Consider the following 27326-nt stretch of genomic DNA (forward strand, 5'->3'; position numbering starts at 1 on the left):
AGTTGATAATAGAGCAGGAGGCTTTGTTCATGTTACGTTGCTCCTTAAATCAGTACATCCGAGGCAGAGTTTGACTCTATCTCTAACCCTTCCTCTTTCTCTGTTCCTGTTGACAATATCCCCACTCTTCCCATTTTACAGGCTTGTAGCCTAAAGGTCAACTTTGGCTATTTCATCTCACATCCAGGCTCTCACCAAATCGTGGTGCTTCTTTTAAATACCTTCCTTCCTCTCAGTGCCAACCACCAAGATGATAGTCTGCTCTTTAGTTATCTCAAGCCTTGACTACCATAACCTGCACCTCCCCAGCCTACCACTCAGCCACCCAACACACCCAAAATCATCTTCGCACCACATCTCTGCCTTCCTCCACCTACTTCACCGGCTTCTTATCTTCTTCCACACAACTTTGAAGCTTCTCATCACCACCTTAAACGGTCTTCCAGCTTCTGCCTTATTCTCATGCTGTGAACTATCCCAGGATAGTACTTTGCCCAAGAGTCACTCTGAACTGTTCCCCTTGTCTCCTTCGCTCACTTCCACACTACCCACAATGCCTGTGTTCTTTGACCTGAATCATCGGAAAACTCTGGTGCACTGATGGTGCTTGGTAATGAAATCATGAGGGCTTTTTCTGCATACAAATCCAAAACAAAATAGATTCCCTTTATAGATTCCCTGTCAGAGGCTGACTGCATAGCTTTTTGGATGAGGGTGGGGAATCTGCAATCTACAATACAGATCATGAAAGAATGATACCAAACATCTTCCCCCAGACCTACCATTGGTGCTCCTCTGTGTCCAATGAGGGCTGGTTTGGGCCCCAGAGTCCCCACCTCTCTGATGCAGGGAGAGTACATCCCCAGAGGTATCAAGGAAAGAAGGACAAGGATAGCCAGGTATGGACCAATAATTATTGCCTGAATCACTGAAAGAATGCGGAAGGGGAAGGCAAGAGTTAATCCATTTGATAATTTATGAGTTTGCCCTAGGGCTTGATTTATATCAGAACTGTTTGGCTCTTGGGCCAAGTCTGGTGTCCTGAATCACTAAATCCTTCCCATCAGTCAATCACCTTCTTTTCTGTACCCCATGCATCTCTCCAAACTATGCCCCGTATCAGTCTGTCTAGTGGTCAGATAACTGGGATCCAGCACTGCTGGGTCATATTTTTGGTTTGTCTCCTAACTTGCTGTGCCACCCTCAGGAAGTCACAATCCATGCCTTAGTTTCCCTATCTGTAAATGTGGATGTAATAAGATTTACTCAGCTTCACAGGAAAGAGCCTGAGAAGGTCGATGCTGTTTGCAGTAAAGGCAAAATATTATTTATTGTTAGATGAATGATATGGTAAGCGTCATTTAAAAATTTCATTTACATTCAAAAGCAGGATGATGCAGTGAGGAGCTTTCTCTGCACCACTTTCTTTGTGCATCCTAGAGGGCGAACTTCAGCTCCTTAACATGATTTCCCACAGCAGGTTCATTTTTACCTAGGTAGATTGGCCTGCTATGGATCTCAGCTCCATGGTTTTCCACAGGCTGTGTGGTTCAGAAGTCTGCCTACCCATACATCTAGATGTGGCCCATCACCATGGCACCAGAGCACCTCAGTGTGCAACTATTTGGGGATTTTCACGAAAGATAAGAAATTAGCACCTCTGAGACGTTCTTGCCTATGGACCAAGCTTTCCGTTAGGTACAGTACCCTGGAGAGCATCCCATTCCCCAGCCCATGCATGCTGTCACAGTGAGACAGCTTTGGATGTGCCCTGTGGGGATTCCCACAAAGGCACTATACTGACTGAAATCGCTACAGTGCCGTGGAGCTACATTCAAGCCAACCATGTCTGTGTTCCACATAATCTCGCATCAGGTGAGGTTCTTACTGCAGAATAGAGTCAGGAGAGGTAGACCAGGAGTTTGCACATACTGTATGAGTACAGCATTTTCACTGGTTCCCAAACTCGGGGGGGGGGGAGGCATGAAGAAATTCCAAGGGGGTCATGAGGCTGCCCAGCCCTTGAGCCCCCGGCCCCACCCCTCCTGTCCAGTCTCCCCTGCAGCTACACCGCCATGCGGGCAGCATGGCTTATGCCCATCCACCTCCCAGGCTTTCCAATCAGCCAGTCCTGCCGCTCTGAGCGGCCTGATAAGGGAGTGGGGGGAGGGGGGTTTGGATAAGGGGCAGGAGGTCCTGGGGGGCAGTCAGGGGACAGGGAGAGGTTGATTGGGGCAGAGGTTCTGGAGGGGTGGTCAGGAGACAGGGTGTGTGGGGGGGGGATTGGATAGGGGGTGGAGTCCTGGGGGGACAGTTGGGTGGGGGGTCCTGGGAGGGGTGATCAGGGGACAAGGATCGGGAGGGTTGGATGATGGTAAAGGAGAGGTGTGGGGCATGAGGGTTTCTGGGAAATTAAAAAGGGGGTGTGATGCTGAAAAGTTTGGGAACCACTGTTTTAGATACAAATTAATATCTACTCTGGCTGTCAAACTGAACAGCACAGGTGAGAGCTGCAAAGATCAGGGGCTCCAGTGTGAATGTTCAACATCTTCATTTGCTTTGGATACTGTCACTGATTAATGCTCACGACATCCCTGGCAAGGAGGCAAGTAAGTGTAACCATTTTGCAGAAGGAGAAGGTGAGACAAAGAGAAAGAGAGAGTGCCAGGGCCAGGATTCATACTCAGGAGTTATTGACACCTGGGCCTGCCCTTAGGCTCCTAGACAACACTTCTCTAAGCCGCACATCAATCCTTAGAACATTCCAACAGACGGGGAAAAAGTCTCCTCACTAGCTCAACAAGCTTCCCTGCCATACTAAGTCACTTGCTCCATCTCAGGTGGGTTCTTCTGAAAGCCCCTTCTCTGATGTGGAGTGACTGGACAGGCTTTCAGAAGAACCCACTTGAAACAGGATTGCAAGCAAGAGCCAGACACGGAAGAGGATTGGCAGCCTTTCCGGCCAGGCTTACAGTTCGAGTTCCATTTCTGTACATGCCTGAGAACATCAGGGCTTGTGCTAAACCCTCTCAGGCATGAAAGATTTGCCAAACAAAGGGGCAATTATGACCTTAATGCTCGTCACAGTGAGGAAAACCATGGCAGAGAGAGAAAGCATTGTTGCTGTGGGGTTTCAAATTCAAAGATGCAATTATTCCTTTGTTGTGTGTTAAGGCGGGCATAGGGAATTGCAAATATTACAGCATCACAAGTATTAGACACAGGGGACAGACTGGATGACCTAATTTCTAACAGAGCAGTTTGTTTTCTTATGATGTCAGTCACAGTGTTTCTTATGTAAGGAACAAGGTTCTCCTCAGGCCACAAGGAACAGCGAGGTTGTTATTTGCTGAGAGCCTGTTATGTGTTCAGTGCTGTCTGTCCAAACTAGAGACACAGCCCAGCCTCCAAGGAATCGATCCTCTGGAGACAATACAGATTGTACATGCTGGACACTACTAGCTCAAATTTATGGAATTTCTAACTTGTTAACAGGCTTTGAGGAAGAAGCACGTTTTAAGATGCTGGTGTTTGTGTGTCCATGGAGAAGGATGGGTGTAGGGGAGAAATGGACTACCTGAGCTGCCACTCCTGGCACTAGGGCTGCCATGAATGTCGTTGTTCAGGGCAACCACACGTGTATTCCCCCTCCACAGTCCACCAACGGCACCCACTCTTAGTCTCCTGACTCCTCAGCCATCACTTCTCTTAGGTGGAGACCTCTCTCCTGACCAGGGTTTTCCAGGCTGCACAGTTCCCTGCCTATGGTGTGATATTCTCAGCAAGTCAGACTGTCTAAACAGGCCAACATCTACACTTTGCTTTCTCTCCAGAGGCTATGAACAGCTGTAATTGCCAGCAAGTTACCACACAGCTCTTTATAAGCAAGCACATTTATTCTTAAGGTGAAAGCATTGCAGAGAAAACATTAAAAACAATACAAGAACCAACATGCATGCTAATAAACTTAGCAGAGATCACCCCAACCCCACCCATGGGCTCTGGCAGGAGTCAGTCCTTCAAACCCCACAAAGGATTTTTTGTAAGGTTTCAAGTTGATAACAGCCTTAGCTCAGAAGTAGCACCCCCGTGAATAGTTCAGTCTTTCCTTTATAAAGCATGGGCCTTTGATGTTGGCCTCAGGTAACAGGTGATCAGCAGACAATGGCTCACTCCTCAGGGCACCATTTCAAAAGGCAGGGGGATCGGTTCATAACAAGAGGTGGGGGATTTGCATTCATCTCCTCCTAGATATTCCGCAGGAAAAACGACAACCTATTTTGTTCCAAGGGTCCATTCTTGTCAGGCATATCCAGTACAGTTGTTTGAACCCCCAGGTCTCACATCTGACACACCTCCCCCCTCAAGAAGTTACATACAGTCCTGGCCCATAATAATCCATAATCCATTCATTACGTACAATGGACACCAAAGATATTTAAACTTAGTTCAATAAGGTCTCCCTAGGATACCCGTGGAGAAGGGGAGGGGTGGGCTGCCTGAGCTGCCATGCCTGGCACTAGTGCTGCCATGAACTCTATCCTGGCCACTGCCTAGGGCAGCCTCCAGAAGAGACATCTCAGCAAGCACCAATGGGGCAGAGGAGATGACCCGTGTCCTGTTCACCGCTGCTATTGCATATTTATACATAGCAATGAACTGCTGAAGTTGCAACAAGGGGCAATTAAGCCCCTCCCATTAAGCCCTGACACAGCTATCCCTCCCCTCCCTACAAAGTGCAGGGCCACAGTAAAATTAGTGGAGCTCTGACCGGTTCCCATGGCTCAGTGTCTTAGGCTGTTTAGAAGCCCCATGAAGCAAGGATGCAGATGTCGGCAGAAAGGACGGGCGAGGAGCTGGGGCTCCTTGTCATTCCTTTTCTCCCTCAGACAAAAGTTCTTTGTCATAACCTCAAGCAAGGAAGGGAGGCAGCATCACTGGGCAAACCAGCATTGGTGCATTAAGTGTGCTAGCTGGAAGGGTCCACCCCTTGATACTGAGTATACTGACAGGCTGATGTAAGAGCTATGGGCACTCTGAAAATCAGGCTGTTTTAAGGTGTCTCAAGGCACACAAAAATTGAGGCACCCAAAATTGTTACCTATTTTTGAAAGTCTTGGCCTATATCCCCATCTCTCCCATTTGCACAAAGCAGAGCACAGAGGTTCCAGATGGAAGCTGCACCTGTAGAGCATAAAGCAGAGCTACTGTACCTTTTTTACTCATTCGGAAGGCATGCAAAGCCACTGGCCAAGACAGAAGGACCATGGCTGCTATTGCACCTATGTGGAGATAGGGAGCTGTGACCTGGACAGGAGACAAGAGGATTGCTGTGAAAAGCCAGTTTATGGAAACAAACAGTTCTCCTAATACTGACATAGTTGAGCTATGGGGCACTGCTAGAGGTACAGACAGTTTTTCCCCAATCTTACAATTGGCTTGGGCCCTTTGAGAACTTCGTGGAACCCAAGAGAAAGTCCCTGTCCCCTACATTTTTCTTTAGCCCCATGGCAGGTCAGCTGAAGTATACTGATGTGATCCTCAAGAGTCCATCAACCCTGCTCCTGAGTCAGCCAAAGGGGATGCAGGATAGCAATGTAAGGCATGCCTTTCCCCCAGAAGCTGAGTGCACTATCCTGAACTCAACTTCTTCTCTCAGTCTTGGTTCTTATATGGCCCCTCATCATTGTAGTACCTGAGAATCTTCCACCAGACAGTCAGGCCATTCCAGCTAGAGTCAGTTTCAACACTACATTATGAACATCCTCAGTTATGAAGATCAGACCACTAATTGCATGATAACTCACTTGAATGGTAATGCTTAATATCCAACTGTACTATCATACTAGCTAGTATAACTGCAGCAGCTGATTACTCCGATGTGTGTCTAATCCTTTTTCCAATCTTGCTAGACTACTTTATTAGCCTCACTAATATTCTGCAACAGCTAGTTCCACAAATTAATAATGTACTTCATAAGAAGTATTTACTCTTATTTATTTAAACAAAGCGTTTGATCTCAGACTAGAGGGTTTAGGTCCATTGTATTTAGATTCAATTACATTTCAATTTATTTGTTTTTTTCAGCTTCAGATTTATAAACTTGGGAATATTCTTCATGTTTTACTAATATCAAATAACTGATTTATTAGATTACTATTTTTGAAGGACAGCTATAGAAATTGTAATTGATTTCTTTCACTGTAAAGGTTAAACAAGCACTCAAAAGCTCAGATGCTTCTCTGAATTTATCATAAATTTATCATAAAATTTATCATAAAATCAGAGGAGCCAAGAGGCCAGTGAAGAAGCTTGGCAACATGTGACCTCCAGAAGAGGTAAGCGGAATGTCCGGGTTCCAGTAACACAGACACAGGTAACTAACCGCTTTCATGTTCTCTCCACAGGTACCAATGCGGAGAGTGGACCAGATGATATGTCTGGGGGGAGAAAGCGGAAGGAGACTCCACTGGTTGGGAGGCATGAGATGCGATGTCCTGAGGTTGGGGGTTCCACGACCACCACTCCCAAGAGGAGAAGGCGGGTGGTGGTGGTCGGGGACTCTCTCCTCCGGGGGACTGAGTCATCTATCTGCCGCCCTGACCGGGAAAACCGAGAAGTCTGCTGCTTGCCAGGGGCTAAGATTCGTGATGTGACGGAGAGACTGCCGAGACTCATCAAGCCCTCGGATCGCTACCCCTTCCTGCTTCTCCACGTGGGCACCAATGATACTGCCAAGAATGACCTTGAGCGGATCACTGCGGACTACGTGGCTCTGGGAAGAAGGATAAAGGAGTTGGAGGCGCAAGTGGTGTTCTCGTCCATCCTCCCCGTGGAAGGAAAAGGCCTGGGTAGGGACCGTCGAATCGTGGAGGTCAACGAATGGCTACGCAGGTGGTGTCGGAGAGAAGGCTTTGGATTCTTTGACCATGGGATGGTGTTCCATGAAGGAGGAGTGCTGGGCAGAGACGGGCTCCATCTTACGAAGAGAGGGAAGAACATCTTTGCCAGCAGGCTGGCTAACCTAGTGAGGAGGGCTTTAAACTAGGTTCACCGGGGGAAGGAGACCAAAGCCCTGAGGTAAGTGGGAAAGCGGGATACCGGGAGGAAGCACAGGCAGGAAGGTCTGTGAGGGGAGGGCTCCTGCCTCATACTGGGAATGAGGGGCGATCAACAGGTTATCTCAAGTGCTTATATACAAATGCACAAAGCCTTGGAAACAAGCAGGGAGAACTGGAGGTCCTGGTGATGTCAAGGAATTATGACGTGATTGGAATAACAGAGACTTGGTGGGATAACTCACATGACTGGAGTACAGTCATGGATGGTTATAAACTGTTCAGGAAGGACAGGCAGGGCAGAAAAGGTGGGGGAGTAGCACTGTATGTAAGGGAGCAGTATGACTGCTCAGAGCTCCGGTACGAAACTGTGGAAAAACCTGAGTGTCTCTGGATTAAGTTTAGAAGTGTGTGCAACAAGAGTGATGTCATGGTGGGAGTCTGCTATAGACCACCGGACCAGGGGGATGAGGTGGATGAGGCTTTCTTCCGGCAACTCACGGAAGCTACTAGATCGCATGCCCTGATTCTCATGGGTGACTTTAATTTTCCTGATATCTGCTGGGAGAGCAATACAGCGGTGCATAGACAATCCAGGAAGTTTTTGGAAAGCGTAGGGGACAATTTCCTGGTGCAAGTGCTAGGGGAGCCAACTAGGGGGAGCGCTTTTCTTGACCTGCTGCTCACAAACCGGGTAGAATTAGTGGGGGAAGCAAAAGTGGATGGGAATCTGGGAGGCAGTGACCATGAGTTGGTGGAGTTCAGAATCCTGACGCAGGGAAGAAAGGTAAGCAGCAGGATACGGACCCTGGACTTCAGGAAAGCAGACTTTGACTCCCTCAGGGAACAGATGGCCAGGATCCCCTGGGGGACTAACATGAAAGGGAAGGGAGTCCAGGAGAGCTGGCTGTATTTCAAGGAATCCCTGTTGAGGTTACAGGGACAAACCATCCCGATGAGTCGAAAGAATAGTAAATATGGCAGGTGACCAGCTTGGCTTAATGGTGAAATCCTAGCGGATCTTAAACATAAAAAAGAAGCTTACAAGAAGTGGAAGGTTGGACATATGACCAGGGAAGAGTATAAAAATATTGCTCGGGCATGTAGGAAAGATATCAGGAGGGCCAAATCGCACCTGGAGCTGCAGCTAGCAAGAGATGTCAAGAGTAACAAGAAGGGTTTCTTCAGGTATGTTGGCAACAAGAAGAAAGCCAAGGAAAGTGTGGGCCCCTTACTGAATGAGGGAGGCAAGCTAGTGACAGAGGATGTGGAAAAAGCTAATGTACTCAATGCTTTTTTTGCCTCTGTTTTCACTAACAAGGTCAGCTCCCAGACTGCTGTGCTGGGCAACACAAAATGGGGAAGAGATGGCCAGCCCTCTGTAGAGATAGAGGTGGTTAGGGACTATTTAGAAAAGCTGGACGTGCACAAGTCCATGGGGCCGGACGAATTGCATCCGAGAGTGCTGAAGGAATTGGCGGCTGTGATTGCAGAGCCCTTGGCCATTATCTTTGAAAACTCGTGGCGAACGGGGGAAGTCCCGGATGACTGGAAAAAGGCTAATGTAGTGCCCATCTTTAAAAAAGGGAAGAAGGAGGATCCTGGGAACTACAGGCCGGTCAGCCTCACCTCAGTCCCTGGAAAAATCATGGAGCAGGTCCTCAAAGAATCAATCCTGAAGCACTTAGAGGAGAGGAAAGTGATCAGGAACAGTCAGCATGGATTCACCAAGGGAAGGTCATGCCTGACTAATCTAATCGCCTTTTATGATGAGATTACTGGTTCTGTGGATGAAGGGAAAGCAGTGGATGTATTGTTTCTTGACTTTAGCAAAGCTTTTGACACGGTCTCCCACAGCATTCTTGTCAGCAAGTTAAGGAAGTATGGGCTGGATGAATGCACTATAAGGTGGGTAGAAAGCTGGCTAGATTGTCGGGCTCAACGGGTAGTGATCAATGGCTCCATGTCTAGTTGGCAGCCGGTGTCAAGTGGAGTGCCCCAGGGGTCGGTCCTGGGGCCCGTTTTGTTCAATATCTTCATAATGATCTGGAGGATGGTGTGGATTGCACTCTCAGCAAATTTGCGGATGATACTAAACTGGGAGGAGTGGTAGATACGCTGGAGGGGAGGGATAGGATACAGAAGGACCTAGACAAATTGGAGGATTGGGCCAAAAGAAATCTAATGAGGTTCAATAAGGATAAATGCAGGGTCCTGCACTTAGGATGGAAGAATCCAATGCACCGCTACAGACTAGGGACCGAATGGCTCGGCAGCAGTTCTGCGGAAAAGGACCTAGGGGTGACAGTGGACGAGAAGCTGGATATGAGTCAGCAGTGTGCCCTTGTTGCCAAGAAGGCCAATGGCATTTTGGGTTGTATAAGTAGGGGCATAGCGAGCAGATCGAGGGACGTGATCGTTCCCCTCTATTCGACACTGGTGAGGCCTCATCTGGAGTACTGTGTCCAGTTTTGGGCCCCACACTACAGGAAGGATGTGGATAAATTGGAAAGAGTACAACGAAGGGCAACAAAAATGATTAGGGGTCTAGAGCACATGACTTATGAGGAGAGGCTGAGGGAGCTGGGATTGTTTAGTCTGCAGAAGAGAAGAATGAGGGGGGATTTGATAGCTGCTTTCAACTACCTGAAAGGGGGTTTCAAAGAGGATGGCTCTAGACTGTTCTCAATGGTAGCAGATGACAGAACGAGGAGTAATGGTCTCAAGTTGCAATGGGGGAGGTTTAGATTGGATATTAGGAAAAACTTTTTCACTAAGAGGGTGGTGAAACACTGGAATGCGTTACCTAGGGAGGTGGTAGAATCTCCTTCCTTAGAGGTTTTTAAGGTCAGGCTTGACAAAGCCCTGGCTGGGATGATTTAACTGGGACTTGGTCCTGCTTTGAGCAGGGGGTTGGACTAGATGACCTTCTGGGGTCCCTTCCAACCCTGATATTCTATGATTCTATGATTCTATGATAAATGTGCAAAAGTGGGATGGAAATCTGAAAGAAATATGCTGTTTTTTGGCCTGATGGGAGATATTGGACAAGATTTTTCGCTCAGTTGTATGGTGGTATGACTCCATTAAAGTCAAGGGAGTCACTCCAGCATAAAACTAGAGTAGCAGACAATCTGACCCATAGTGAAACCTGAAATTATCAAGGTATATGGTAGGAAAAAAATATTATCCAAATGTAACATGGTTGTATCTTGCATCCACAGAAGCACCAAAGCAGTCCTAGCCATTTTGTCAGCCATGGTAGAAAATGTTTTTAAACACCTTCCTCATGCCCAGCAGCCAAGCAAAACAAAAAAACAAAACCAAAAAAAGAAGAAAAACTCAGTCAATGTTGAGGAGAGGGGGAGAGAAAGTCTGGCCAAAAATGCCCAGCAGCACAGCGGTGTGGTGGCATTCCCTGGAAGTTGGCACCCATGGTGACGGCCCTGCTTGCCCACCCCTAGAACTGGCCATCTGCATCCCTCTACTAGCTAATCCATATACAGAATAACAGCCTACTATGGATGAAAACTAATGGAGTTCCTCCTTTAGCTGAAGCGATAGAGGTGTCTCCAGCACTAGTTTCAAACTCTCCTGACAGCTTGTGGAAGGAATCATTGCATAAACATTGATAAAAACTTTTTAATAACATTTTAGTTCAAGTTTGATTCCAGAAATAGGTAACAGCGGATGCTGGCTCTTTTTTTCTGAACAAGTTTAATCCAATCCTGTTTCTGAACCCAAGGACATTTGATGGAAGATATTTTCTAGAACTGGCTTGTAAATGCTATTTTCCTATCACAGGAAATTTTGACATTTCAGAATTAGTTTCCATTTCAAATCAGAACAGAAAGTGGAAATAAAAAATATCACACAACAAAAAATTCTAAAAGGTTTGAATTGTAAACATGGAAACAACTTTGAAAAACATTTTTGATCAAAACAATTCAGCATTTCAAAATGAAAAATGGAGTTTCTGATTGACATTCTGAAACTAAACAAAATTTTTCATCCCCATTCCCCTGAATCAGAAAAAAAAAATAAAAAATGTAGTCAAAATTGACATTTTATGGAAAATTTTGATTTTGATGACACCGCATCCCTGACAGAAAAATTTTATGTGAAAAAAATGCCTCTGCTTCCATATTTTCCATCTATTTCCAGTCAAGGCTTTTGTTAATAAGTTGTCTTTTTTTTATGTAGAGCTTTCATGTTCTTACCTGAAATGACAGGCGGACGGTTTTCCACCGAACTCCCCACAGTTTAGAAAATACAGCGATAGCAGCTATGGAGAAGCCCAATACCAAAAAAGTCCCTATCTGCAGAGACAAATAGGATTTTGCCTGGCTTCAGAATTAGTGTATGACAATTGTAATTCATGTTTCTGTGTATACTACCTTTAGCTACTGTTGTGTGTGGGTTATAAAGATGGCTTGGATTCCAAAGGTATAGAGGATCTTTATGAGCTTGATCATCTAAACTGACCTAGTTGAATTAGGTTAAGTCTACACTACATTGTAAATCTGGACTCAGACTCAGGTTTGAACCCAAATGGACCCCAACCGTTCACACACAAATCTTTCTGACTCAGGTCAGCTAGCACTCAGGACCCAGGTCCTCCCAGCTGGGGGAGAAAGGGTGCAAGCCTGAGTCCCTCTGTGACTCAGATCCAAGTCCTGTCATTTTGCAGTGTGGACACAGCTCAAGCGGCTGAGTGAGAAGGTCTGCATAGCGCACTACGGATGTTAGCATGGCTGTCAGACCCCCAAGTCCAGCAATCGTAAACCCAGGTTTACAATGCAGTATGGACGCTCAAGCATAGGCTTGGAAACACCAAGTCCACAAATGTGGGTTCCACAGACCTGGGTTTACAATGCAGTGTAAACATATTCTTAGAGGCAAAGAGACCTCTAAGGCAGAGATGGGCACAGTATGGCCCGCGGGCCACATCTGGCCCGCAGGACCATCCTGCCTGGCCCTTGAGCTCCTGACGGGGGAGGCTAGCCCCCAGCCCTTCTCCTGCTGTCCCCTCTCCCCCGCAGCCTCAGCTCACCATGCCGCCAGCTCTCTGGGCAGCGGGCCTGCGAGCTCCTGCTGGGCAGCGCAGTGGCAAGACTGGCTCCAGGTGGGTGGCGCGGCTGTCAGTCCTGATGCTCTGACTGGCATGGTAAGGGGGCGTGGAGCAGGGGGGTTGATAAGGAGCAGGGGGTCCCGGGGGCAGTCAGGGGACAGGGGGTGGTTGGATAGGCGTGGGAGTCCCGGGGGCCTGTCAGGGGGTGGGGGGTGTGGATAGGGGTCGTGGCAGGCAGGGGACAAGGAGAAGAGGGAGTTGGATGGGGGTGGGGTCCCGGGGGTGTGGTTAGGGGCAGGGGGTCCCAGGAGGGGGTGGTTAGGGGACAAGGAGCAAGGGGGGTTGGATGGGTCAGGGGTTCTGAGGGGGGCAGTTAGGGAGCAGGAAGTGGGAGGGTGCAGATAGGGGGCAGGGGCCAGGCTGTTTGGGTAGGCAAAGCCTTCCCTACCCGGCCCTCCAGTTTCGGAACCCCCCATGTGGGCCCTCAGGGCAAAAAGTTTGCCCAAACCTTCTCTAAGGAGAAACACTGAGTGACAGACCCGTCGTTAATAATGGCTAGGTTGTCTCTTTGGTCAGGGATGCTACCCCATGTTCTGGGTGTGCCTAAGCTTCTGACTGCCAGATGCTCGGACTGGATGGATCACTTGATATTTGGCCTGTTCTGTTCATTCCCTCTGAAGCACCTGGCATTGGCTATTGTCGGAAGACAGGATACCGGGCTAGATGGACCTTTGGTCTGATCCAGCATGGCCATTCTTATGCTATGGATTTTGGCCAAGCACGTCTCAGGTCAATCACCTAAGGCATGTCAGCGCTGCAATGTAAATGCAGGCTTTGAACTCTGGCTCAAGCCTAACCCCCTTTCCGTATACACACTAATCACACTAACCCAGGCCTTGGACCCAGGGTCCCAGGACTCCATGGGGGTGGAGGGTCCAAGCCTCACTCAAACTAGTAGCCAGGGTTCAAGCCCTATTGCTTTGCAGTATAGACACAGCCCCACTAGAAGTCTGCTCTGGGAATCTGCCAAAAGTATCCCATAATCCCATGGGGCAACTTTCTTTGTCCTCCAGACAGTCAAGTTTGGTGGACAGTCGAGTTTTCCCATGCTGTACTATAAACAAAGGGCTAGAGTGGCCACATTTTGGGATGGCGCTAGGAAGTCTGGGATATGGGTGGTTGGACTTGGGCCTGCATAATGTGTACATTCTGGATCCCCAGGCTGGAACCCAGGGTTCAACAATTCCTAACCTGGAGTTACAAATGAGTGTAGATGCTCAAGCCCTAGGCTAACAAACCCAGGGTCTACTAACTCCAGTTCTATTAACCCTGGGCTTACATTGCAGTGTAGACATACCCTCTATTAGCTGGCTCAAGGCATCACAGTGTCATAAACTGAAATTATGAGGGGTTGCTAATATCACCTGTAATCCATCCTGATTTTTTCTGGGTGATTTCTGGGTGATTTTACCAGTGAATTTTAGGGTTAGGTTGGCTGACTTGGAGAATTACATTCTCTGTCTACCCAGGAACAGATACAAAAATGATCAGCTGCAGTACCCACTTCCTCATGGATTTAAGAGCACTAATTCTTACTTTCTGTGGGCAGAGATGTCAGCCATTTTGTTTACAGAGTCACAGCAGCCAGTTACAAAGGGGATGCATATATTGTGCTCTCTCCCGAAGCCTTTCCTTTTGCTTTTGTTTTTTAAATTCCTTAACCTTGAAGAGAATCGTCACGTTAGACTGAAAATGTGTTTTGGTCTTTGGGTAGGGAACCATCCCATAATTGACCTTAATTGTTGTAATGTGTGGATACAGAAGTTTCTGGAATGACTCAACTATCCCACCTTGTGACTCCAGTGCAGGTACAACTGCTGACCTTCTGATAGCAAACACACTGCTAGAACCTGGGAAATCAAATGGAAAACCATCTCATTATAACATGGTTAAACACTGCCCAGTGACTTCAGTCCTCAGGATCATAGATCTGTGAAGGCAGATGCAGAATTATATTGCATAGAAAAGTCACTTTGAATGAAACTTTCCAAAGCTGATGTTGCACAAGGAGGAACCGGCATCTACGTGCTACACCAACAGCATTAAGAAATAAGGATAACAGGACTGGAACTATTCTTTCCCCTTCTACTGAATGTAGAGGTCCTTTGTCCTATTGCTTAACGCTAGGGTGGTTAGAGGCACATTATCCATGCAGTAGATTTCACTGGATACAATCAGTTTCCAGTGGGAAGAAATTTAAACAATATGTTATTGTGATGGGATTGGGTGGAAACTGTTTGAAGCTGGTGAGCATGACAACAGCTGCCCTTTATTCAGGGTAAGGGTAAAAAGCAATTATGTTCCTTTGTGCAATAGAAAGCTGAAAGAATAGGAGCTACCACCCAAAACATAGGCCATAAACATGGCTGGTCAGGAATCAGAGCTCTGGGGAAGGTGGGCTTTGACTGGGGGCTGAAATGCAAATTCAGGGTGCTGGATATTGTTTGACGGAAGGAGAGAGAGAGAGAGAGAGAGAGAGAGAGAGAGAGAGTGTGTGTGTGTGTGTGTGTGTGTGTGTGTGTGAGAGAGAGAGAGAGAGAGAGAGAGAGAGAAGCAGGAACACCATAGCAGCACACAGAGAAGATGGCAAGGCAGCACCAGACACAGCCAGAGTCGCTTTTGTGGAAAAAAGCTCAGAGCTTTTGGGCAAAGTGCTGGCTGGAAAGGGGCTTGAAATTGATTCTTACTGCATTCAGGGAAACAGGACTTTGTGTACATTCTTTGTAATACAGGATTGCATCAAAGAAATACCTAACATCCATTTCTCCTCCTAGTGGAAACAAGCCCCAAGGCCACAAATATTGGTTCACCACTTGGGTGAAAAAAGGGAAGCAACATTCTGCCACACAAATGGGTAACATCTTATCAGAAAGCAGGCACCTCTAGCAGCATGATAGAAACCCAAGGAAAGAATATGTTCTGATGTGAAACATTCATATCAGCTATTCTAAAACTGGTTAAAAACACTTGACTGTAGCCCATAATGCCAGTGCAATATTTGCCCTTTATTACAGGATAGATCCAAAAGATGAAAGATTTTATGTAGGTCTTTCAAGTGGAGCAAAGAACTCACAGCCCGGCAGGCGAGGAGACCAGGATGTCTTTATGCCACCCTTCACACCCCTAGGGATCATTTAGGATGAATGGGGAGCAGTCTTAAGCTATGGTAGACCCAAGTTGCTTAAGGACACCCCCTTCTATCTCTGTGCACATCCACTCAAACCAGAGCTTGTGAGGGGACATGGATAATACAGCCATAAGTTGTCCTACACAGGGCATGGGCTGGGGGAAATTCTGTGCTGGCTGAATGCACAGCTTTTATGGCAGCACCATATTGGGGCTGGACCTCACCTGCTATCAGAAGGTAGTGCAAGTTCCTTGGGATCCAATGAAAAACACTCCCACGGTGGAATTTCAGTGGGGCGTAGGTGCCTAAATACCCTTGTGAATCCCACCCTCAGTGTTTCCAGGATGACGCTGCTTGGAAATCAATGCTATTTAGCCAAAGGGGGGATTTTAAATGCACATGTAATCAGAAAGAGGAGCAATAGACTATAGCAAATACAAATCAGAGTTTGAGCATTGGCCTGCTAAACCCAGGATTGTGAGTTCAATCCTTGAGGGGTCCATTTAGGGATCTGGGGCAAAAATTGGGGTTTGGTCCTACTTTGAGCAGGGGGTTAGACTAGATGACCTCCTGAGGTCCCTTCCAACCCTGATATTCTATGATTCTCACATGCTGTCTCCTATTGCAACACCAGCTCACTGTCCCCCAACCATAGTCTTATAACACTATGTTCTTCCCATTATGTCAGTTTGGAGTTGGGATGTACACAGTTCAATATGACCCTAATCAGCCCTAATCTGGCTGACCACAGTTCTCTATTAACCAAAAATCAGTCATGCTCCCTGGTAGTAAATGTACATTGTCCTTTACATACCCATTCGTCCAAACCCACAAGCTTCTGGAGATTCCCACTGTCTCAGTAACCCACGTAAACACAGCGGCTCTATAAACCCAAGCACTGCTTGAACTACAGGCCCTAGTCCACCAGCTTAGATGCAGCAGCAGAATCATAACCCTCTCTGTGTGCTGTAGCCAAAAGAAGAGGAGGACAAATAGCCACACTCTGTTACCATGTGGTTACATCTCCAAAACCCTTTGGTTGATCAGGTTTGAATATAGGAAAATAAGATCTGTTGCCCTTAGCACCACTAAGTCTGGAATTATACTTCAATTAAACCATCTCTATCCTACTTTTTTTGTGTGGGGGGAGTAAGAAAATTGTTTTGGGAAATGGATGGCTGTTGAATTAATTGAAGCTGGATATCTGGAAAAATTACACTGAAGTGGACAGATGGAGAGGATCTTTGCAAAGACAGTAAGTGCTTTGTTGTGCGATGCTTTGCTCAGGTAGAGGGAGCTGGTGGAAAGAAGAAAGTTTGCTTCAGTGATTCAGAATAAGTGAGGAAAAGGCTAGGGCGCTGTGGTCAAGATTAGTCATTAAGGGAGATGAAAAAACACTTCCAAACAAAACCAGTGCAACTAGAGCTGGCTACCGGTCACTTCAGAATTGTTCCACTCAAACAAGGGCTTCAGTGTGTTCAGGCCTGGGATGGGACAAGCCATCAAGGTAGAACATCAAGGCAGAAACTTTGCTAAGCCACTTCCCTAATGGAATTATGCACATCACATGATTGGGAACAAATGCCAACATGGCAGCTTGACTTGGAACCTTGGCCAAAACCACTTCCCACAGAAATCTCACAGCTTTCTCCATGCCAGAGACCATGGAAATTCAAGTCAGCATAGTTCAAAGTCAAAAGAAGACACTTTCCCCCGCTCCATCAGTTGGGACAATTAACATTGAAAAAGATGGCCAAGTGCAGTGGTAAATTCTCCATCCCTTGGAGTCTTTATGTCATGGCTGGATAATTTTCTTAATGCTATTCTATAGTTCAATCATGAGTGCCTGGGCTAGACATAGGAATCACTGGATGGAAATTCTATAGCCAGTGTTATGCAGACCGTCAAAGTAGATGATCATTATGGTCCCTTCTGGCCTTCCCAGCTATGAAATTATTAGATCTATCTCTTCATTGATCAGCACATTGACCTAGGTTGGTTCAGAAGTAGACCAGACCCAAGTAGGGAAACAAGCTACAAAATATCATGTACTACCTTGCACCAAGCACAAAATGATGGCAATGAAGATATTTACAAGGGTAAGATGTCAGAGTAAGATAGACAGGGATAGTTCCTCATATATGGGAGGGAATGTTATCTAATAATTACAGAGAGTATTAGGAGCTTGAACTTCTTGGGTCTACTAGCAGCTCTGGCAGTGACTTCCTGTGTGTCCTTGGGCAAGTCATTTCACTTCCCTGGGCATCAGTTTGCCCGTCAAGCATAATATATTAAACTACCCCTCAGGGCTGTTGTGTTGAAAGGCGGGATTAATTAACTGCACTGGAGATCTCTGGATGAAAGAACAGGACCATACCATCAGGAATACAGCTTTATGGGAACACATGTTCTTTGCCAGAGGACTGTTTTAGTTCTCTCACACGTTTCCTCTTGACCCAGACCCAAATCAGAACTGGACCCTACATTGTGTACCAAGTCTCTTCTGCCCCTGGATGCTGCTCTCACCCACGCTGCCTCTGTTGCTTCTTTCACCATGGGCAGGAACCCAGAGGGGGTGTATATTAGGCAGGCAGGCAGAAGAGGGAATTCCTGGACTGGCTGTGGCTGAGAGTCCCAATGAAGCCCCTTCCCCTGACCAGCCATATACTCTTCGTCCTCCCTGTCACAGTGCCTCCTATAGGTCTCCTCAAACTCTTGAGAACTGGACAATCCTGAGGGTTTAGTATTTTCCATTGTTCTGGAGGGTTAAAATGTGGCTTAACAGCCCTGTTTTTAGGCACATGTACTGCAAGGCGCTGCTTGTCGTCCTGCAGCTTCCGAGACCCCAGGCCCTGAGCCAAATCTCAGGCCACTCTAATTAATCCCCCTTCATACAGAAAAGACAAAATCTTGGCCAGTCACATGCACACGCACATGCACTGGCAGAATCAGCAAGGCAGCTTCATTGCTTAGAGCTGACCTGGCAAAGGGAAATATCAGAGTGGTGCTCTCTCTTTTACATGTTCAGGCTTTGTAAAGAAAACCTAGAATTAATTCTTAGTATTATTTTTCCCCGAGTTTTTTAATCTTGAAAATCCTTAGACATGTGATAAATGTCATGTCACATCTTCCCTGGCTTGGAAAACCTACTGAATGGCTGTAGGAGCTTATCCATCTTTAACAGAGAGAGATTTTCTTCCAACTTTTGGTTAGGCATTTGAGTTAAATAGGCATTAATAAAAAACAGCAAATGCAGAAGTTAAACGCTCTTGAAGAAAACCCTTTCATTTAATCAGGCTTCACCTTCCTGGGGAGCTCTGATAACATCATCCTGCTAGTTTTCCAGTCCTCCAGAGTATCTTTTCCTGGAAAAACAGGTAGGCGAGACATTAGTCTCTAAAAGAAAAGCTGCAACCACCAAAACATCCTCACACTTTTTGGGGTGGGAAGGAACCCTTCAGACTACTTCTATAAATATTTAAAAAAAAATCCTCAAAGAATGAAAAAACAAAAAGAGAGAGTGGCCACAAATCCATTTTATTTTCCTCCACAGGCTACTTTGAAGGCCAGAAGTTGCCTCCTGGCAATGGATCGCAGCTCTTACTGTCCACACTAAAAGTTGCCACATTTTAACTAAATCGGTATAGTTAAAGGGGTAAACTTCCCCTGATGTGGATCCAGTTATATCAGTATAAAGGGTAGGTACCTTATACTTGGTACAGCTATTCCTGTATGAGAAGGAGAATAAGGCTTTGTCTACACTGCCAATTGAACGACAAAACTTTTGTCGTTCACAGGTGCTTAAAAAAGCCCCCCTGAAAGACACAAGTTTTGTCGTGGCAAGTGGCAGTGTAAACGGCTTATTGTCGGCAGGAGCATTCTCCTGTCGACAACGCGAACCCCGCTTGTAGGGGGTGGAAGTATTTTGGCAGCAAAACTGCCAACAAACACCATTTACACTGCCCAACTTTTAGTGACATGGCTGTGTCACTAAAAGCTGTGTAGTGTAGACAAAGCCTTAGCTACAAGGCACCTCTAGGGTGAAACCTTCTTATGAGATGGAGGTTGATAGGTGTGAACTCACTCTTCAATTAACAGAACTTCAATTAAGCATAAGCCTCCTTAAGACAAAAGGTGTGTGAACCAGTCCACAAGTTTTTAGTGAGTACTGTTTTGGTTAGGTGGGTGGGAGGTAGGGAAGGCAGAACATAAAGAACAGGCAAGAAAGACTGGAAAGAGACACAGCCTGAAGGAGCAGCTGAAAGCCTGGTGGCTGAGACAGGAAGAAACCTGGGAAGAGGGGTTTGGGTGAGGGGTGCAGGCTAAAAGAGTGCTCTAGTGTCTGTTTCCTGCCATTTGATTCCTTCTGAGTTCAGTGACACAGGACTTTGTACACTCTTCAGACATAAACAAAACTGTATCAAAGACATACCTGATTACCACCAATTTCTACTCCCACCTGGAACACCCACAGGGCTCCAAACTTTGACTAGCCGCTTGGGTCCAAAGGTGCAATAATACCAGTGGCATTGTCTACACTTAAAAGGGTTTGCTAGTGTAAGTATACTGATAGAGCTATACCGGCAAGCCCCACTTTGCAGTGATGCTTAAAACAGTTCCCTGAACAGAATAAGCAGTACTGGCAAAAGGACTTTTTCTGGTATAACTGCATCTTCACTAGGGTATTTGCCCACACAGCTCTGTTGTTAGGGATGTTATTTTTCACATCCCTAATGGAGATAACTGTGAAGACAAAAAATTTAAGTGCGCACTTAGGCCATGCCTACGCTACAGCGGCACAGCAAGAGCGCAGCGGCTGTGTCTCTGAAGTGTTGTAATGTAGACACTTCCTGCATCAACAGAAGGGGGTTTTCCATCCATGTAGGCGGTGCACCCCTCCCAAGAGGTTGATCTACCTGCGTCTACAGTGGCAGTTGGCTTGACCTAACTATGGCACTCAAGGCACAACATTTTTCACAGCCCTGAGCAAGGTGCCTTGGCTGATCTAATTTTTAGATGTGGACTGGCCCAAGCCAATCCAACTGTGTCCACATTAGGGGTTGTAGCGATGTAACTCGGTTAGTTAAAAAAAAATAAATCACCCACCTCACCAACATAGCCCTACTGGGACAGAGCCTGTGTAGGCCAGGCCTAAGGCTTTGATACTGCAAGTCAATCTATTTCCAAACCTTGGGAATTCATGTCTCACCTTATAGAGCTGTCACACACTCAGAGATACTATGGGGACCTATGCCCTGCAGGGGTTCAGCTGCATTATGCCCTTTGAAAAATACTTTGGGGTCAGGGGGAGAGGAGGTGACAGAAGAAGTCTATTTTAATAGCGGGCTCTGGCTGAACTGAGTTCAACTGGACAGAGTTAAGTCTGTGGTGATAAGAGCTTTCACTAGGTTAACACTAAACTGGAGCAATCCTGTGCTTGACAGAAGGAGTCAGGTTTCAGAATTGCAGCGATAAGGCGCAGGGAGCTGTTTCTTTCCCTCACCAGAAATGGCAGTGTTTCCTATGCTCTCACTTCTTTCTTATCCTAATCCTATTTACTTTGGGGCTTATTGCCTCCTGGCACCCACCACTCCTCCACATAGATGCATGGAGCAACATCACCAACTTACACACAATGACAGTTCTGCAGCAAGTAGGACAAGTGCCATTAGAAACACTCTGCAGCTTTGCTACGGCTTCTGTAAAGCAATACAGTCCCGGACGGCTTCTGCCTAACTGGTAACCTGGCTAGCTGAAGAAACACATGTTAAGTATCCTTGTAGCTCCCATCACCACAGTATCTGAGCACCTCATAGTATTTAATGAATTTGTCCCCGGTGTGTAGAGCAGTGCTATTATCCCCATTTTAAAGTGGGGAACTGAGACACAGAAAGACTAAGTGATGTGACCAAGGTTGCACAGGAAGTCTGCGGCAAAGCAGGGAATTGAACCTGGATTTCCTAAACCCCAGGCTAGTACCCTAGCTACCAAGCCATCTGTCCTCTCACACAGTGGTTCTCTGGGGTGGGTGAAGCTCTCACCCACCAACGCCTGTGATGGATCTGTTCTGTAGGTAACAGACCTCAGAATCTATGGCATCAATGTGTTGCCTTTCACCAGCACCAACATCATCTTAATGAAGAATTTATATTTGCACCATTGCTAGGCAGGAGAGTGGTTACCATTTTATGTTGTGGTAGCACCTAAAGGCCACAGGCAAGTAGGGTCCCTATTTGCAGCCTTTTTTATTTACATTGTTAGAATAAAATGTCATAATTTATTTGTACTACAGTAGTGCCCATGGCCCAGTCATGAATCAGGACTTCATTGTCTTAGGCGCTGTATAAACACAGAACAAAGTATTCTCCCTGTCCTGAACAACTAACAATCTAAGTATAAGATGAGAGGGACAACAGGTGAATGCAACAAATAGATGGGGACCAGCACAAGGAAACAATGAGATAAGAATAATGTAGATCATTAGTGGCATAGATGAGTCCAAGATGTAACCTCAGATCAGATCCAGCCCCCTAAAATTTCAAAGTGTGTTTGGGGGAAGGGTGAATTCAGAGTCAAATATCTGAGACTGAACCAGTTTCTTGAGTTTTGGCTCTAGATCCAGAAGGTGGTCATTTTCTGAATTCTGAATTGTTGTTAAGGTTTTTGCTTTGTTTTCCGAGAGTGCAGGGGTGGGGAGAGAAGATGGTAGAAATTTCAGGACAACAACATCTATTCTCGTAACAGTTCCACCACTGTGAACAGTGGAAATCACACAAGATCAGTGTCTTTTGCCATATGTCCACCTACTGTTCAACAAAAATCTCAGGAGATCAGTTAGGATCTCATGAGATTTTTAAAAGGTAAGATCCCATGTGATTTTTGCAGTTGTGGGCATAATTTTCAGGAGAGCTGTTTGTGAATATGTGCACCCTTTTTGTTTAAATCTGTAGCAGGAAACCAGGCAGGGGAGGGGCAGGGTATGTTTCTAATTAGAAGGTCTACAGTAAAAGAGAGAAAAGCAAAACATTTTTAGGGATAATAATGCTTTCTGCAGTCTAACGAATGTCCTTGTTCAGGGTTAGAAGAAGAAAACTGACTCTTTCTTTGATGCTTTACCATTGATGCTTGACTCAGTTTTTAATACTTTTGTGCTGTCAAACCCAAACGTTAGCTGAGACTAAATGCGGATGCAAACACCACTTTGCGTGGTCCATAACTAGCTGTCAGGCAACAGCGCTGTTTAAAGATAATGTTACTTACCAGTAACAGTGTGATATAGGTAAACAAGACTGCAGCTAGAATCAGAAGAAGAACAGACCAGAGAAACCAGTGGCCTACGTTTCCATAGTTGTACCTAAAATACAATAAAATCTTATAAACTATCTGAAATTGTTAAGAGTTACATTTAAATAAATGTAAGTAATAAATCCCCGTCCATCCCCCCAAACTCCCCTCCTGAAGGAATACAGCTATGCATTTCCTACTAGGAAGAAACATGTTGATATGATGGAATCCACCTTCATAAAACTGGAGTGACCATAACAAAAATGGCAAGGTAGGGATAAAATGCATTTTTGAGAACTGGTCCAAGAGCATCGCGCAGATAAGCTTGCTGGTCCTGAGAGTATTTGGATTGATCCAACAAAGTGTTTCTACTCCTGCCAGGCTACACAATATTGGAACTTAATGACATCATTTGGAATAATATCTTCTTTCCCCGCTGCATCCACACCCCACTTCATCTTGACATTACTTTACTAGCCAATCCCTTACAAACTGCTTGCTTTAGAGACAAGGGCTATGTGTCACTTGGAATTCCTCATTTTCACTTTTATATGAAGTCTTGGTTTCTAGCACTAGCTTTTTAAGACAAGGCCCAACAACACAATATCAGAATTCAACTCTCTTTGCAACTGGTCCATGAACTTGGCACTCCTGGCTGGGCTAGATGATGCCTTTCCACGACACTCCATTCCCACCCCTTAAACAACCCAAAATGCATCAGCTTGGGGCTGGGTGGAGAAAGGCACAGGGGTCTTTTATTTACTCTCAGAACTGGTAAAGCACCCAGAGACCAAAATGTTGAGTCAAATATGCTGTAAATGCCCAGATTAAAATTAGGAGAGGTGTGCTGCACAGACAGTTACTGACCCAAATAAATAACAATGTTACAGTTTTTCCCCCAATCTTGGAGTTCACTGAACTCTGATAGGTTCTAGATGTCTAATTTGCATGATCACTTCATGCATATTTCAGAGTGCAAGGATTTGCATAGGTCATCAGCTGATTATTTCTCAATATCCCTGCTGTGAACAAGCAAATTGCTCAACTCCGATTGGCTATGATAATCTTTCTGCTCTGCTGTACTCAAAATTTAAACTGTTTGACAAACACAAAGTTGTCTTCCCAGCTTGACCTTTTTAGAGTAAGCAGAAAAAATCCAAGAGAAGGAGCAGGGGGAAAAATAAATAGTGTTTTTGTTCATTTCATTTAATCTTCCCATCCCTTTTCCCATGGTGCCTTTCCCTAGAGACAGGCAGGTCACATGTCCCCAGAACGATTGTTATGCTTGAGTTACAAACATCTTTGTATCAGAGAGGAAGGATGCTCTTGTGGTTAAGGCACTAGACCGAGTCTCAGATCTAGATTCCATTCCTGGCTTTGCCATACACTTTCCATGTGACCTTGGGCAAGTCACTTTGCTTCAGTTCACCCATCTTCAAAATGGGGATACCAGTCCTTCTGTTCTCCCACCCTTTGTCTGTCTTGTCTATTTAGATTGTGAACTCTTTGGGCTCTAGGTACTACTGTAATACAGATAATGATAATCTACTCTGGGAGAATGCGAGTCCTTTCCACCCCACCCAGTTTTGAAGCCGTGTAAATAAAAGGTATAATAGATACTCAGGGGGCGAGAGCCTTACTGAGCTGTGGGGAGAACAGGGAAGGTGGCGGGAGGGAGGAAAGTGGGGAGGGTGAAGAGAAGGGCAGAGATAATGGATAAGCGTAGGAAGGGAAGACAGACCAAAGTGTTTTCTTTATTTGCGGACAGCCCATTTTGACTTTTGTAGGTGTTGTCTTTCATTTCACTGATAGTTTAGGGCCAAAATTTTCACCCATGGGGGCCTAAAGTCAGGCACCTAAATACATATTTACACTTCGAGCCACTCAAAGCATCTCAGCTCTGCTCTCAGGTCAGCTCAGATGACAATCAAGCCTCTTTAATTTAGATGGATTTAAGAGCCTGACTTTAGGTATCTGGAGATGAAAATTTTGGCCTTAATATTTAAATAAGCATTTCCATCTAACAACAACTTGAGGTTACATCCTGTTATAAACCGGGGATAACAGTACCCTGTGGCAACAAACAGCAGAGCCTTTGGCCTTGGACTGTATTTTCTGTAAAAACCTCGCTGTTCTGCTTCAGAGTGTATTCAGTCCAGGAGACGGTCATTAGCTTGTAAACAGGCAGCACCCTCATGATATCCTCAGAATAAAACTCAGCCCTTTCCCTCCCCCAGGTGCCCTGTGTGCATTAACTAACTAATCCTCCCAGCCTGACCAGGGTAAGCACGAATTAGCCCCAATTTACAATTAGGAAAGGCACCACACACATTGGTTAAGGATCCCAATATGCTGACCATCTCCTGTGAGATGCGGAGTATTCTCTGTTCCCCTTACAGGCAATGGGGGCTTCTCACAGGACCATGCCCAATGCGATGGACCCAACTTCGCACAGTGGGTCGTTGCCAGAGCTGAGAGAAGAACTCTGGCTTTCCTGACACATAGTCCTGTGCTCAGTATATTAGAACGCGCTGCCTGGCCTCGTTACCCATCCTTCCTCTCCAGGCAGACAACTGGCTATTGACAACCTAATTTCAACTAGGTTGAGGAGGAGGGAGACTGTGCTACTTACCAGTCGAAGTTATTGTAGTCATTCTTTGCTTCCCCCCACATGTACAAAAAGACTAAAGAGAGGCAGAATGCTCCAACGAGAAACGGGATGAACACACATTCCCCCTGGAAATGGAGAGAAAAGCCAGGGGGTTAACGCCTTGTTTACACAACGACGGAAAGCGTACACTGCAGGAATATTTTTGACCCTCAATTTATTCCAGATGCCTGAGGCTTGGTGTCAGAATCACGGAAGTCAGAGAGGGAAAGCTAACCTTATTAGCTCACCTAGTCCAGTTCTGTACTGGCAGGGGAACATTCCCTACAATTTTCTCTTCAGCGCTTTCTCGATCAGAGCTTTAGAAGACTCATGTGATTGAGGCCTCCACTCTTCCCATAGGAGAAAATCCCACAATCTACTGGATCTCATTATTTGTAGTTTACCCTGATTTTTAGCTTATATTTTCCTTTCCTTCATTCAATCCCACTACTCTTAGTTTTATCGCCTGTTCTAGTGGCGTTCAGCATGAGAAGGAAATGAACTAACTCTTTACTGTTGTCACATTTGTTATTTTATTTGTATTGCCGTAGCACCGAGGAGCCCCAGCCAGGGACCAGAACCCCATTGTGCTAGGCACTGTACAAACACAGAACCAAAACATGGTCCCTTCTCCAGAGTCAGAGAGTAGTATGCTGTGAAAGTAGGGACAGAACTCCAAGTCACTACTCTGGAGATGTTCTGCAGCAGAACATGGAGGCCGCTTCTGCCCGAATGGAGCGAGCTGTGATACGCCCAGGAGGGGGAAGCTTGGCTAGTTTGTAGCATTCTAAGATGCATACTGAAACACACTTAAAAATCCACTGTGAGGATATGGCTTGTCTCCACACTCTTTCTGCCATGGCAACAAAGAGCCTTGGAGATTTTCTAATGGGTCTCAGTCTCTGCAGGTAGAATGCCAGGGCATGCCTGGCATGAAGGGAGTGAAGTCTCTTCTCCTCAGAAGAAGGGTGTGGTTCTGGGAAGAATACAGGTAACTGTATTGATTGATTGATGTGGAACTCAGACACAATCTTGGGGAGGAATTAACCTAACAGAAACTGTCTTTTTGTGAAATACTATATAAGGAGTGTCTACCATCATGGCTCCCAGCTCACTGACCCTTCTTGCCGAAGTGATGGCTACTAAGAACACGACCTTCATGGGTGGACAGGTGGGTCATAGCACATGTGGCCAGATATTCAAAGAGCAGGCCTACAGGTGTTGAGAGGAGAAGGTTAAGGTCTCATTGAATCATTCCCCCAATGACCAGTGGGAAGGTCCTAATCGAGACCTTCATAAATCGAATTGAGGTCAGGTGTGTAAAGATAGAAAGTCCTTCCACCGGGTGAGGAGGATGGTGCTAATCACTGCTAGGTGTACTCACAGTGAACTGACAGCTGAACTTGAGGTCTTTGAGAAGAAGAGATAGTCTCGGATAATTGGAACACCTACAATATCAAGTGTATGCTGGTGGTGACACGTCCAGGCCAAAAAACCACCACCATTTAGCCAGGTAGTAGAGTCTAGTAGGATCCTTCCTGCTTGGGGTCAGAATTTCCTGAACAGGGGTGGAGCATGAGCGTTCTATCTCCGACACCCATCCAAACACCCAGCTGTGAGGCGGAGTGAGTGCTGGTTGGGGTATTTGACTTTCCCCCCATCCTGAGTTAAGAGATTCTGAAATGCATGCATCCTGATAAGGGGGCACGTAGACATCATCAGGGCTCTGTGAACCAGAATTGTCTGGCCAAGGGTGCGAAGAGGAGGATGGTGGCTCTGTCGCATCGAATCTTCCATATAACTTCTGGTGTAGGCGGATGGGAGGAAAGGCATATCTGAGGTCATCTGTCAGGGAAAGCATCGCCCTGGGAGTCTTGGCCTATGGCTCCCCTGGAGCAATATATGGGAAGCTTTCTGTTCATTTGGGATGCAAAGAGGTCCCATAGCACAGTTCCCCATAGAGCAAATATGGTGGTTAGTTTTTTGTGGTGGAGCTCCCATTTGTGGTCTGCAGGGAAGCTTCTGCTTAATCTCTGTGCTAGGGAGTTCTGAGCACCCAGGAGATATGATTTCTGA

At 46.1% G+C, this 27326-nt stretch overlaps 1 protein-coding gene across 1 annotated transcript in view; it reads right to left on the reverse strand.

The window, feature by feature from the left end:
* Positions 1–27326, reverse strand: part of GDPD4 (glycerophosphodiester phosphodiesterase domain containing 4) — an 86472-nt gene that overhangs the window by 16276 nt on the left and 42870 nt on the right. The window contains exons 5-10 of the mRNA XM_038377556.2: positions 25233–25336; positions 22577–22670; positions 13980–14039; positions 11279–11377; positions 5214–5307; positions 783–928 (exon numbers count right to left, since the gene is read on the reverse strand). Coding sequence (XP_038233484.1) covers positions 783–928; positions 5214–5307; positions 11279–11377; positions 13980–14039; positions 22577–22670; positions 25233–25336 — 597 coding nt within the window. The remainder of the gene's footprint in view (positions 1–782; positions 929–5213; positions 5308–11278; positions 11378–13979; positions 14040–22576; positions 22671–25232; positions 25337–27326) is intronic.

This window comes from Dermochelys coriacea, chromosome 1, assembly GCF_009764565.3.
Source record: "Dermochelys coriacea isolate rDerCor1 chromosome 1, rDerCor1.pri.v4, whole genome shotgun sequence".
Classification (NCBI taxonomy): Eukaryota; Metazoa; Chordata; order Testudines; family Dermochelyidae; genus Dermochelys; species Dermochelys coriacea.